Source organism: Mytilus galloprovincialis, chromosome 5 (genome assembly GCF_965363235.1).
Source record: "Mytilus galloprovincialis chromosome 5, xbMytGall1.hap1.1, whole genome shotgun sequence".
NCBI lineage: Eukaryota > Metazoa > Mollusca > Bivalvia > Mytilida > Mytilidae > Mytilus > Mytilus galloprovincialis.
In genome coordinates this window covers 61,012,809-61,028,047 of record NC_134842.1, presented here as the reverse complement: position 1 = coordinate 61,028,047, position 15,239 = coordinate 61,012,809, and the positions used below count along the sequence as shown (strand labels likewise).

The window sequence follows — 15,239 nt, the reverse complement described above, 5'->3', positions numbered from 1 at the left end:
TAATTTGTGTAATAATTTTAAACTACAACAAAATTTTAACATTAAATACAATGTATATGCATAGCTATTTTCAAATTACATACATGTACATACAAATTTTCAATTTAGTGTTTTGTTTGACCTGTATGTTGATTAAAGGTCAAATATCAAACAATATTTGATAGATTTATAGCAGGTAATCATGGTAGTATTTATTCCTGTAATCATCTTGGTTATTGTAAAGCGTATTATTTTTGCCTTTCACATTTTCATTTCATAACATATGCATGTCATGCATTTTCCATTTAATAAAAATTCAAGCAAGCAAATATTCTTTTGACACACAAATGACAAATCATTTGAAGAATTTGTTAACATACAAGGATATTTACCATGTTTACAGACCGATTATTGCAGCAGTTTTCAAAGCTTATTTTATTTTATTTTTTTTTAAGTTAGAAATATTCTACATTTAAATTCCTAGCTACAGCCACAGTAAAGGTTACCAAAAAGTTAATTAGATTAACAACTTTACTTTGTTTGGTTTATGTGGTTACATGTTAATGGACATTTGATAGTTTTGATTTTGACTTTCTTTAGGAAAAACATATCTTTAATTTGGACAGTTTGAATTTGATGTGGTGTTTGTTTTTGCTTTCAGTATATACTTAGGATTTACAAAGATTAGCATCATGATTTTCTACTATAAATATTAAGATATGTTGGTAAAAAAGCAACCCAATGAAACCAAATAAATCATAGAAGTCAAAGTATAGTCTTGAACAATAGAAATATAACTGTCAATATGACGCTTTGATACAAAGCAGTTAAAACAGTTCTTTCCTGCAACGAAAGTGACAAAATGCCAGAAGAATATTTCAATGAGATGGTTAAATTTTAAATCGAACGTTTTCAAGGAGTAGAAGACCTGAATGATTCATACCTTATCATACAGCTGCTTTATGTTATAAAGTTTCCATCCTTTAAAGACCTTCACATATTCATTATTCTTGACCCCAATTCATTAATCAGTGACTGCTTAAAACATTTAACAGTAGATTTTTGACATGTGAATTTCTGTATAATAATGAACAATAAGATGACTATTATTAGTATATATGGAAAACTTGCAAGGTCCACATGTCAGTCCGTTAAACACACTCTCGTATGTTCTAAAACACCAAAGAGATGGAGTTCACCTGATCTTGACCTTATTTTTCATAGTCAAAGGAGTAGGTCCGGTAAGGCCTCATTTTGGCCTCAAATTTCAGTTTCATCTGACGAAAGATTTTGACTACTTTTTAAACACTTAAGTGTCTATTTCACTTAATTCAATTAGTTTTTGTGAAAGATTTTAAATAATTTAGTCATTAAAAACGATCCGATTCAAGCTCAAATATGAAACATCTCTCAAATATGCCAAAAAACGTCACTTTTCAGATGGTTTTTGTCAAAAATGAAAGTGGCCGCATCCGTGTTCATCCACAACCTTTATATATGTTATGTATTATTATAAAATACAACTTAAATTTCAATATTAAGGATGAACACGAATGCGGCCACTTTCGTTTTGCACGGAAACCGCCTAAAATTTAACTAAAATGATAGAATTTTGAAGATTTCAGTAATTTAGCATCACTTAATGGAGCTACAACCCGATATATGTGCATTGTATTGTCAAAAACAGCCCATGTTTATGTAGCAGAAGCATTCAAGTGTCCAATAAATAACTAAAAGTTTACAATTTGACAATTTTGTAAAACTGCCATATTTTGGGGCCAAAAAGGGGTCTTACCGGACCTACTCCTTTTTATTACAGATATAAGTCAGGCAGTTTTCATCAGAATTTTCACTGTTAATTGTTAATTTTGTGTTTAAGTCTGATTTTATGATACTTTAAACAACTTCAACTATATTTAGTGTATGAATTGATTTTATGGTGTACTTTTCTGTCGGGCATGTTCATCTGACCTTGACCTCTTTCATGGTTCATAAAGTCTACTTTTTATATACATAATAATATGATCAATAGGTTGACTAAATAAGTTGAATAGAATGATTGCACAGGGAAATGGATTATTGATATTATGTTTTTTGTTTTTTTTAAACCTTTTTCTCAAAGACTTGCATCATTAAATCAATCATGATAAGAAAAGCAGGCTAGACCTTTCAGTATGAACACTCATGTATACTACTGAAAACATGACCAATATATTTGATGTATAATGTTGATTTTTTTTTTGCATCAATTGCAGGCAAGACCATGGGTTCTGGGGAACCAAAATAACTTTTTTGTACCATAAAAAACATATCCCCTGATTTTATCCTGCACTATTACCTTGTCGTAATGATCTGATACAGTGGTTTTATTCAAAATACAACAAAATGCAAAATAACACGAGTAATTTAAATATATTGTCTCCAACAAACAATTGTATCGATCTTTGAAATATGTATACATCTAAGCCTTAGAAAATGTTTATGTAAATATAAAAAATGCATAAAAATTGTAAATATTCATAGAATGAATACAGTATTATTAGCTAGATATTAAATAATAGACAAATATATTGTTTTAGAGATTGTGTTGTATTGTATTGGGAAAATTGAAATAATGACAAATAATTAGACAAAGTTTTTTACAGTGTTCAATTGTCTAACAGTGCTAAGAAAGTCACAATAAGCAAGACATAGCTATGACTATAAAAATGGCTAACAATTTATGAATACAATGTAGCACTAATCAGCACAATCTTATCCCTCCCTACTTTTAAAAGATGAAAGAGGGGCTAAAGATACCAGAAGGACATTCAAACTTATAAATCAAAAATAAACTTACAATTCCACTGCTTAAAAAAACAATAGTACACAAGACACAACATAGAAAACAAGAGACTAGGCAACACAAACCCCACCAAAAACGGGGAAGATCTCAGGTGGTCAGGATGGATAAGCAGATCCTGCTACACATGTTGGTCCTGTTGTGTTGCTCATGCTATTACAAACCAGGTACATAGTCTAATTGGTAGGTCACGTTTGTGCAAAGGGTACAGGATTGAAGTTACAACACGAGGAACATATTTGAAATCTTTGTAACAGATGGCGTCTGTTATATTTATGAAAGGATGATTCCAATTTCACCATTAGGAACTTTTTGTTAAATAGAGTCCTTCAATGTGAGTAGCAATACTCTAGCAAGGAAATCATGATAGGAAATACAAGCCTGGGATTATCGTATCAATTGAGAGATACAGGTGCTGCTGGGAGTTTACTACATAGAAATGGAAAGTTCACAATTGGGATGCTTAACTCAACGCTATTACCGTAGAGATTGTTTTCAACCGACCCTCATTTTCGGTTGCTAGATGTAAAGACAAGATATTGTGATTTAGTTTTTCTCAGAAAATATGTATAGGATTTTAATTTAATTAATTTATTGTAATGGAATCCCTATTTCTACATAGATAACGTTCATTGAAATCCAAAACGTCACAACAGACACCGTCCAAAAAAATGGAAAATTAACAATAGGGAATGAAATTGTCCCTTTCTTAATATATTTTAGAAAAAAAGTTTTCCATGTAAAAAAGAAATATGTAATTCCAGGAAAAACAGCTATTACTGTTTATATTTGATTCATTTATTTTCAATTCTATATGATACATTTCAGCAGTATATTAAAAATAATTTATTATAAACGCAAACATATCAGGATAACTGAAAATTCTCTGTAGATATAATAAGTTAAGATACAATAAATAAGTCCATGCATACGTAATTTTGAATATAAAAAAGTACCATGTGTTACACAGTATGTAATTGATAAACATAAAACAATTAAAACAAGTTATAAATCATTATAAATGTCAAAATTGTATTGTTTGACAATTCAATAATTAATTTAAAATAATGTGTATAAAAAATATAGATAACAATTATTCGACACCCCTGTTTTCACCTGGACATCAATACACCAATATTTCTCCCAGAAAAATCATCACAAACACGTAATTAAAAAATTAAAGAAATTAATAGACGCAAACAACATTTTGACGTTGATTCATGTTCTTTTCTGAACAAAGGTTATACTTAATATTCACAACACATGTGTGCGGACAACAATGTACGAAACCGACACGATTTACTAAATTAATTAACGAGAAATTATGATTAGATCATTATGAAAGGTAAGAAACAATTATTTGATATCATTATCGTGAAATAATACGACTAAGATCACATTCTTGATTACTCTCTCGCTGACTATTCAGTTGAATAGTATTTGTAGTATTCAATAATTAATTATTTATTAATCACAAATTACACCCATACGAGGGTAAACTGCTAAATAACATCCATGCACATCACACATACTAACCGAGACCTCCCAAAAAAAAACCCCAACAACAACAAAAAATGATCAAAAACGCATTTCCTCTCGGAGATTGGATAACCGAGTGTTCGGTAATTTTGTCATTTTGATTTGAGCGTCACTGATGAGTCTTATGTAGACGAAACGCGCGTCTGGCGTATAAAATTATAATCCTGGTACTTTTGATAACTATTATTACTTATTGAATTTATATATATAAATAGCTATCACAATAGTTTGATTGAAGCTTTGTCAATCAACTAATCATTTAACTTAGACATGTAACAGATAATCACATCTAACAATTAATATTTAAAGTATCCAATATAAAGGATATTACGTGTAACCGATTTTGAGAATAGGAACAGGGGATGTGTCAAAGAAAAAAACATCCCAATCTTTGCAAAGAACAGAAAACAAAGCCACCAAGTGGTTTTTAATGCAGGTAGAAAATCCCGGACCTAGAGGCGGGCTTCAGTTTGCCCATAATAGTTATTAAAGGTACCAGGATTATTATAATTTAATACGCCAGACGCGCGTTTCGTCTACATATAAAGGACTTATTAGTGACGCTCAGATCAAAATACATTTTTTGTAGTTATAAAGCCCGAAAAATGTAAAAAGTTGAGCATTGAGGACCCAAAATTCCAAAAATTTGTGCCAAATAACAATAATATAAGTTAAATGGTTCGCACCGACCCCTACGGATCCATAGAGGGTGAGTTAAATCCATAGGGGGTGAAGCCAGAGGCCGAATCCCCTATTGATTTTATTCACCCTCGATGGATCCGTAGGTGTTAGTAGTTAACTGTATAACGAATTTATCGCACGCTGGACTTTTTCTGCTGCATTTTGTTGAAAGTAAACGATGAAACAGAACAACATTAATGACGCCACCATTAACGCGTCATTAACCCCCTATGAAATTTACTACCCCCCCCCCCCCTCTACGGTCTCATAAGGGGTCAACACGTGACGTCGTTAAACCAATCACAACGTGATTATTTACCCGCGGTGCGATAATGTATACTAGTTCAGCGAAGTACGTGTATACTAGGAGGTATTCGGTATTAACTCTCTGTCACTGGTGGTAAGTGGATGGTCGTAACCGGAGATGGGAGACAAATCTAGGGATAAGTTTTTCTTTTCCGATTTTCGTGCAGTAAAAGGTTCATTTGCGCTACACTGCTTGTCTCATATACACTTATCGTGATTGCGTTTATATTGAAATCAAATTTGTTAGATAAAATCATTCTGATTTTCGTAAACAGAAATTCGAGCATGATGGTCGTAACTTAAAATGTGTGATGGTCGTAAATTCAACTATAGTATTTTTGATGATGGTCGTAACCGACACAAGATAGTCGTAACTTTGAAATATGACCGTAACTCTAGTATTTGGACACATTTTTATTAATGTATTTTAAAATTAAAAGTTATCAACTCAGATGTTATTTGTGATTTGCTACACACAATATCATTTGTTACTCTGATAATGGTAAGCAGAATTAAGCTAAAGAATTATCAAACATACACAGTTCTGGTGTATTCCAAACGCTCATCATTTAGAAGCAACAGTGAAAACTAATCAACTCAAATAAAGCAAAAAAGTATGTTAGGGTTGAGTTTCAATATATTTTTTTTCTGTACGTTAAGGCGTAAAATGATTAAATGCACATGTATTCCTTCATATTTGTTTTTATATATTTTTTTTCATTATCTGCAATCATGTCGGCAGATGAAATAATGAAACGTACAATTTTGAGCAATCATCTTCAGCTTTTAATCAGCTATTGCAGTTCTTATATATACTATTGGCCTTCAAACATTCGGTTTTTGGTCATTCATGAGGAAATTGAATCCACAAATGCACTTCGGAGTCCTGGATTTTTTAAAGTGTTGTCTTTATTTTTCATTGATCACATGACGATTATATATAGCGGTATATCATTGATATTGGTTCGGAATAAAAACTGAATCCATGGTGTCGCAATGAACATTGTATCAACCTCGAACGTAGGAATATTGTTGATGTATATATTTTTTACACTGTTACACACTTAGAATTTTAGAGTAAAACAAAATACTTGTTTGTAGTAAGGCTTAAGCTTGTAGCAAGGATAATATTACAAGGACTTAGGTAGAACTAATTGTACTGCGGCAACTATCACATACATACCCCGGTATGCAGGTTGAAAATTATATGTATGTTATATGTTTATATTGTATGAATGGCTACAAGCTACTCATGTAATTAATCATTGGACATAAATGTGCACCTTATTATCAGCTTGATTTCACCAAACAACAATAAGTCTTCTAAAACTCCAGGCTAAAGATAAAGTGTATGTTCTTTAAATCAGGTACAGACATTCGAATTCGCGGGTATGGTCTAGTCTCGATAACGACCGTCATAACCTATCAATATTTTTAGCTTATTTTGACTCCTTACTAATAAATTTTCGACTCAATGTATCACTTTAAAATTGTAGATTTAAAAACAAACACCTTGTAGGTACATCCTCAAAAAGTTTTAAAAACGTTTATCTTTTCAATAAATGCAATAAATTTTCTAATGAAGAAAACAGAAAAATAGGATACCGTTATTTATGTGATGTCCAATTTTAATTGAAAAAAATGCCTTTTCTTAAAATCATTTATTTTGTATTTAAAAACTGATTTGATACATTTCGTGCTTTTTATTTCAAACTAAGAATTATCACAACCAGAGCTGTGTTTCTTGTTTTAAAATGAATTCTCCACTTTTGAGAAATTTACATTGTTAATGAATTCAACCGTTAAAACAGAGTTACGACCATCACAAATTTACGTTACGACCATCCTTAACATTTTTGTTTTTTTAGTTACGACCATCATGCTCGAATTTTTGAATGACTATTTTATTTATTTATATATTGGTATGTTTTAATGCATCAAATTTGGTTTCACTATCACCGAACTGCCGAATAGTATGTATGGGACAAGCGGTTTGGCTCAAGTAAACCTTTTACTGCGTGAAAATCGGATAAGAAAAACTTATCCCTAAAGTTGTCTCCAATCTCGGGATGGTCGTAATTTTTAGTTACGACCATCCGCTTACCACCAGTGTCTGTGACACATAGACAAAGGAAAAACGAAAATATATTTAGAGGTAAAAAATTTGGTCTTTGTTAATAGATAACATAGTTTGTAATATTTCAAACCCTGAATCTCCGAGTCAAGTCTAGACAGGAGCCTATACCCATAGTTTTTTCTGTGCTTCCCAAATCCGAATCAAATTACCTCTGTCCATTACACAGGATGGAGGTTCATGTTCAATATGAGAGTTGTTCTTCCATTCGTTTAATGTGTTTGATCTTTTGAATTGCCGTTTGCAGTAAAAATAGTATTTCTGTAGTTTTGTTACATTTCATATATATACAGAAATAATTAGATTACAACCAAAAAGTACATTATCACTACTATGCATTGTGCAAGGTTCTTACATGTTAAAGACTGATGCAACTTTGGTTTCGCATATACTTCACCTAAAACTCATCATGATGATTGTAACAAAACACATCAATTCATATGAGTACCAAGACATTGATACCTACGAGAACTTTCGATTAACCAGTTATAGAACAATATTGGTATCGACCTAATTTATTTCCTCAATCATAACCTTTTAAAATGAACCATACTCTTGAACGAACTTAATTATTAGGAGTCAGTATCATATACTACTATGATAAACAGCTGCACCAATGCTTGCGCCTTTATTGTGCATATTTGAATAGTTGCAAGATTAAAATAGGATATTTTGAAGGCATTCAATCATAAAATCACAAATTTTTTAAAACAAGTTTCCACTATAGCAATCAAAGCAAATTCGAGTTATGGTACTATATGTGAAAAATCAGATCTGACAGTCAAAGTAACATTACTCTGAAGCAACAAACCAGGCAATTTTTAATTTAAAAAGGGAGATTCCTTTCATCAACTCCCACAATAAAGTATATGTGGAGAAAATCGACCCATAAAACAATTCTGTAGAAAGCTTTTTGCCGTCGTTGCAAAGTTGTGTTTAACTATGTGAGAATTACTAAAAGATACTTTATTTGTGATAAATTAAACCATTATTAAATATGCTATAAAGTTATGAAGTTTAATGTCTACTTCCATGTCGATACAGTACAAAGTCCATGCTTTCCTCAGACTGAATGGTTATGGTGACTACACTGATTCCGTTAAAAATAACAAACAAACAAAATAGAAAATGGACAAACACTTGAAAGCCTAATTTTCTAAGGATACCTGGTATTGGAGATATCAGGTTATAAATTTGGAAAGTATCTAGGTATATTGTTCATAAAGAAACTATCTAACATTAACATGCTGAAGTTAAATAAACGCTTTAAAAAAAAATAAGAAATTAATAACCAAGTTAAAAAATGACTAATATCCATAATATAATTACAGGTATAATACTAGTCGGTATCTATCTGATTATCAGCACAAATGTTGCCTTGTGTCAAGTTATACCCGGCCTGTCACCATCAAAACCAAACCGAATGTTACAGGCATGTATGACCAGAACGGGACCAGTTGCTAGCAGTGAACCAGCTTACAACAATCAACCAGCTAACTCTATAAATCAGTGGTGCCAGTGAGTATCAAATTGCACAAATATAATTTAAAACACAGATTATAAAATTCTATATAATGCAAGACAATGAAAATTCAAATGAATAATGTAAAACAGTTGAAAAGTTAGACATTTTAGGAGCAAAGATGTATAATAAGTTCGTTAATAAGTGTTCTATGGAAAACGCACTTGCTGTTCAGATCGAAATCTACTGCCGGGGAGGAGGTGTATTCACGTTTCTCCAACATTTGATAATTGTTGTGTTTAAAAGGCAAATAATTTTACTTGAAGAAAGATGATTTTTTATGCAATTTGAATTATTGAACACTTCAAGGAGTTACAGTGAATCCAACTCAGACTAACTTTTGAATATTCTGACTGATTGTCTTAATTGAGAAAAAGTCAAATTTTGAAAAATGTATTTACTTCACCAAAGAGCAGCTGTACGCAAATAGAGATTTTAAAAAAAAAAGAATGCATTCACATAAAATGTTGTTAAAACAATATGAGCGCTAACAGACAAAAACACTATAAAATGTTGAGATTATAAACAGAAAAATGCGTCAACTTGCGGGAACATTAATACTATTATACATTTATAATAAGTATAATTAATAAAGACGACAAAGTCATGTTTTGAATATGCACATAACATGCATTAAGTTAGGGAAACCTTAATAGTATTAAACAACAAATTCTGCACTATGAACTCTTGAAATGAAACACAATGAATAATTCATTAAAAAATGACAAGTTATGTACAGTACAATACTGATTTTTTTTATTGCATACATATATAGAGTTTATTAGCAAATTGTCAATAAAATACGCCACAGTTCAATACCCTCAAAGACAGTGATCTTTCAGTGTTGACATTTTGTTATTTATGTTTCTGTACTCGTTTATTTCCTTCCTTCAGTTTCTAATTTTATTCGTTTGATTTCTACATTGTCCACGGCATTCTAATACCAATTATTGGACGAATTCATAAAAGGTTTCATTGTATTCAACATTAAGTTAAGATTCACTTGAAAGCATTTTTTTCATACTATATCTGTTTGTTTTGCTCACACATTGTTGTCAATTTAAAGGAATTATATACGACTGTCATACAAGTGAGACGTTTTGCTAGTTTTAAAAATAGGATTTATCAACAATTTTCCATATACCAGTTTTTTTCCATTTGTTGAGCTTTTGATTTACTATTTGAAAACGGACTTTCCGATTTGAATTTTCCTTAGAGTTCGGTATTTTACTTTTTACAGTACTGCTAGCGGAAGAATTAGTTGGTCGACTAACTCGAAAAACATATTGATTATAATTTTTAGCTCACCTGGCCCGAAGGGCCAAGCGAGCTTTTCCCATCACTTTGCGTCCGGCGTCTGTCGTCGTCGTCGTCCGTCGCCGTTAACTTTTACAAAAATCTTCTCCTCTGAAACCACTGGGCCAAATTAAATTAAACTTGGTCACAATCATCATTGGAGTATCTAGTTTAAAAATTGTGTCCGGCGACCCTGCCAACCAACCAAGATGGCTGCCATGGCTAAAAATAGAACATAGGGGTAAAATGCAGTTTTTGGCTTATAACTCAAAAACTAAAGCATATAGAGCAAATCTGACATTGGGTAACATTGTTTATTAGGTGAAGATATATCTGCTCTGAAATTTTTTACAGTAATCGCTTTAATTTTACAATTATTTAGTTAATACAGCTTATTTGAAAACAATAATAAAAAATATAGGACCGATGAGTAAAAAAAGATAGTTTAATTTTGATGCCGAAATATAGCATTTTTGCACCAAAGGGAGATAATTTGGAGCTTTTTCAATGATATAAACATTTTAAAAGTCATCTGGGGTCAAACCGAATCGACTTTTTTGGGTTAATTTTTGTATTATATCATAAAGTAATAGCTAATAGTGTTATAGATAAAATTTGTTAAGAAAAAACAAATTTTATTTTTTTGCTGAAAATTTTGTACCCGCGAGTCTCCTTAAGCTTATGATTAGTGAAAATTTCAACCTGGTAATTTTATTCTAATACTAAAATGAAAATCGATCAAACATCTGATTCCCCGAAACACCTTTAATCTTTTATTGTATTCTGGAGTCGTACTTACTTTGAACAGACAATTGTATTATTTTATCTTTATAACAGAATCTACCAGACCACTCTACCATGTGTAACAAAGTATTTACCATCTGCTAGTGCTTCCAATCCCAACGACTGGTACCTAAGTCTAGTATATGACCAAGAATACGCAAACAAAACCAGTAATGGTGTTTGTTCTAGACTTAAAAGTAAGTTTTTTTTACACAACTTAATTTCATTTGCTGTGACACATTGAGAACCAAAAAGTCTGAGTATGAGATCTACAGGAACAATCCAAAAGTCAAATATCCACTGGGAAATTAGAGGGATAACATAGATTCTAATGCAATTTGGATGTAACAATTTTTTTCATTGGCTAACAGTTGCCGTCAAATCCACAGTTGACCAGGCGTAACTAAGGAGAGACCCGCCGTTTTGAATTGATGAATCACAAATGTTCGATTACTACTATATAATCAAAAATAAAACAACACCTACCTCGAATTTGACGTTTTAATGTAATTTTATCCAAATTTGAAGCGTACAGGTTACGAAATAACCTCCAGTTTGTAAGTTTTCGTTTGTATGACGTCACGTTTAACCATGACGTCTTTGTGCCAAAATTATTCATGAAGTTTCGCGGATTTTTTTTATTTGACAAATTTAGACATTTTTTCAAGTTTTATCGTATTTTTTTCTTTTTGTAATGCATTAGAATCGGAATAACAGTACTGTAGTTGAAGAGTTGCCACCGTCAATTTTGATTTGACGGTCGCAAATCTCCGTTTTACTGTCTCCGCTCCGCGTCGCCAGTAAAACTGCATTTGCGACCGTCAAATCTACAATTGACGGTCGCAACTCTTCAACTACAGTACTGTTATTCCTTAAGTATCATATAAAATAAAGACATTCAAAAGCTGTATTGTTGTCTCAGTCGCTAGTAAATTGCAAACAAAATCGAAAAATTAAATCTTACGAAATTAACAGTTAATAGATATAGAATGAATCTGTAATACATACAAATTCAGGAAAAAATATAAAAGACGGCATAAATTTACGAAACAATTTAAATGAATTTTTTAATGAAATAAGACATGAAAGCCTGAATATACGACCAAATAAAAACAATTTATCATTCATTTTGACAGAATATGGAAACAGAATGGGATGCCTGACAACAGACATGAATCATGCAGAAATGTGTGTCAGCTTGCTCACATCACCAATAGCATCGCACATACACAAGACGTTCCAGCTTAACTCTACATCCAATGTTGGAGATGAAAATTCACTCAGAGCTTGCTTGTATGTTCAGTTTTAAAGGTTTACTTTGAATTTAGATGAAGATAATGAACAAGATAGGAAATGATTCATGTCCAAAAAATTGTCAATTGTTTTCTACAAGTCGAATTTGGTATTAGTAATTCCCTATCATTAAATGGCTTACTGCTTTGATATTATTTTCTACAAGACTATTTAATCTCCTCACCGGCGAAATTTCAAAATGAATAGGAATGTTGTGCTTTCAGTGAAATGTGCAAGCTCTGCGATGTTCTTTTTAATGAAACTTGAATAATTCTTATATGATTTGAATATTGACAAAACATGGCTTGTTTGAACGATAGTATTTCACTCTTTTAATTATAGTCCACACCATATCTTTTTCACTGTGATACATTCATGTGCAACTAGAAAGCACGATTCCTATCAGAAATCATATCGTCTCTCATATGACTACTGTGCTACAAGTCAAAGCTCTAACCAACAGAGTTTGCATGATAAGCATTTCCCCCAACTCAACCACTAACCAATAGCCGCTAAGTATCTACTACTCAAGGGAAGCAATGCCATCAAACTTTGCACCCACCAGAGTCCTCATACCATTATGACTCCCACAACACATGTCCTAACTACATAAGAATATATTCCTTAGGTAAATCCGCATACGGCTTGTGAAGTATCTACTGAACAAGGGAGGCAAATCCCGTTTCACATGCGCAACACTCATGATCAGAATATCTGGAGGTTAAGATTGATTGAAAGAATGAAAACTGATTGAGATTCATTTAATAAGATTTAAATTATATTTTTCTGCAAGTTTTTGATGTGTAATATGAGACTGATAAACTTACACATTAAAATAGAACCAATAAAAAAGCAGACAACGACCAATCAACATAAAAAAGACAAGTAAATTGAAAGAATCTGAAACAAATCTTATTTTAAAAATAAACCCACAACTTGCACTCCTACAATTTCCAGCACGATTTTTCTATTCCGAGTACTGAATAAAGTTGGGTTGAACTTATTTGTTTTGAAAGTATAAACAACCGTCGTGTTTTACTCACATGGGTTGAGAAGTCATGTAACATATTTTGGCTTATTTTCAATATTGTTACCTATTCTTTAATTTCAGAATTCCAGTAACAGCTTCCAGATGTTTTGAACCGTTTTTTAAAACGTGTCGAAGAGGAATACGAAAACTTCTTTCAAAATATTTTATGATACTGAGTGGTAAATGTCTACACATTGCTAGAAAATACCAAAATGTTACAACCCCTAAACCGAACCAAAAAGGTGAAGTCACATCTGCGAAACCATCGGAAGAGGAGGAAGATACAGAAGACACTTCACATAAGACTTCAGGAAAAGACAGAACAGAAACATCAGTTAATTTACAACAACACAACACAAGATTGCCAGCAACTGCTCAGTCTGACGACAATGATAATACCAAGTTACGATCCAAACATATACATAGACAAACTCCGGATTCAATATCTGATAAAATACTATCAACTTCAACAATAAATCTAAAACATATAAAGTCTATGGCAACAAGAAACAAGGCTGTACCACAAATACGACCTCCTTTCGAAAACGTAGTTAAAATGAGAATAATAGAAAGAGTTATTCATTCAGATGTCGAAACTGAACCAAATCAAAATTCAAATCGTTTTAATGTCGTTCCAGTTAAACATGCAATTCACGTACATGAACCTTTTGTTGTAACTAAGCACAGATTAGAAGGGCATGGACAGACGACAAAACCTCCAAAGCAAATAGATAATAAACATCCTTCTACCGACGAAAATACTGATGTGTCAGAAGTCGACGAAGATGAGCCTTCTACTCATTCTAATAATCAGTTGGAAGACAATAAAACGTTCCAGAAAATTGTTCATACAACACCTCGAACATTAACACCTGACATAAGGGATGACAGTTTCTTTCAACAGAAACCTGCCAAGCAGATGGAAACGACCACTGTTACATTAGAAAAAGTGAATGAAGACATTTACATAGAAGATAGTAAAATTTTATCGGCAATGAAACCACTGTCCGAGAAAGAAATAGATCGTCCAGATGAAGTAAAAGAAGTACAGAGTATTCTGACAACTTTTGATAACTTAACTGAAAGCAGCAGTTCAAGTGAAGATGATAGTGTGATCGATGAACCTGAAAGAAGTGATAGTGAAGATGACAGTGAGATTAGTGAAAATGACAGTGTAATCAGTGAAAATGACAGTGCGATCAGTGAGTCTGAAAGAAGGACTAAAGTTCAGTCTACTGTTTCTTCTACTCTTAAAATTGATTTATCAAATCAAGTAAAGATAAGAACTACTACAGAGACATTTAAATCTCAAAAGGGTTCACAGAAAGGCGGATCAGGAGGACCAACACTTGGATATAGTTTTATTGTTTTAGTTACACTGACGGTTATATCTGTTTCAATCAAAACACTGTAACTTGATTGTTCTTTCTTTTTGTATTTTTTTTTTAAGTATATTGTTCTTTGTAATTACATGTTTACCGCCTCGTCAGTGGTTGTCTTATGTTTTATATCTTATGTTTTGTGTAATTTGAATTTATCTGGGGACTTCTAATTTTACACATTTCTGCTCTGGACAATTTAGTGCCCGACATTTGTATATACACCTGTTTATTAATGAACTCTGTATGTTGATCTTAAGATCTCTTTTCTTTATTTGTGTCGTTGGATTGGTTCCTATCTCAATGAGGTATTCCTTATAACAATATAAACGGTACTCATTTTATTGTACCTGATGCACATTTTGACAATCGATGTCTCTTCAGTGGTGCTCGAGGTTAATTTATTTGTAAATCGAAACGCTACAACAAATTTTAGAGAACAAATCTAAATGAAC

General features: G+C 32.0%; 1 protein-coding gene across 1 annotated transcript; it reads left to right on the top strand.

Annotated features, from left to right (window-relative positions):
- Positions 1 to 4,025: 4,025 nt before the first annotated feature.
- Positions 4,026 to 14,894, top strand: LOC143076187 (uncharacterized). Its single transcript, XM_076251880.1, has 5 exons — positions 4,026 to 4,166; positions 8,813 to 8,999; positions 11,137 to 11,279; positions 12,219 to 12,375; positions 13,487 to 14,894. Exons 1-5 carry the CDS (start codon positions 4,160 to 4,162, stop codon positions 14,817 to 14,819), a joined length of 1,827 nt encoding a protein of 608 aa, XP_076107995.1. The 5' UTR covers positions 4,026 to 4,159; the 3' UTR covers positions 14,820 to 14,894.
- Positions 14,895 to 15,239: the final 345 nt, after the last annotated feature.

What these genes read in the sequence shown, in the direction of transcription:
- LOC143076187 (XM_076251880.1), top strand. An exon ending in TCTATAAATCAGTGGTGCCA is followed by an intron (nt 9,000 to 11,136) that starts GTGAGTATCAAA and finishes TCTTTATAACAG; the next exon opens with AATCTACCAGACCACTCTAC. An exon ending in TGTTTGTTCTAGACTTAAAA is followed by an intron (nt 11,280 to 12,218) that starts GTAAGTTTTTTT and finishes TCATTTTGACAG; the next exon opens with AATATGGAAACAGAATGGGA.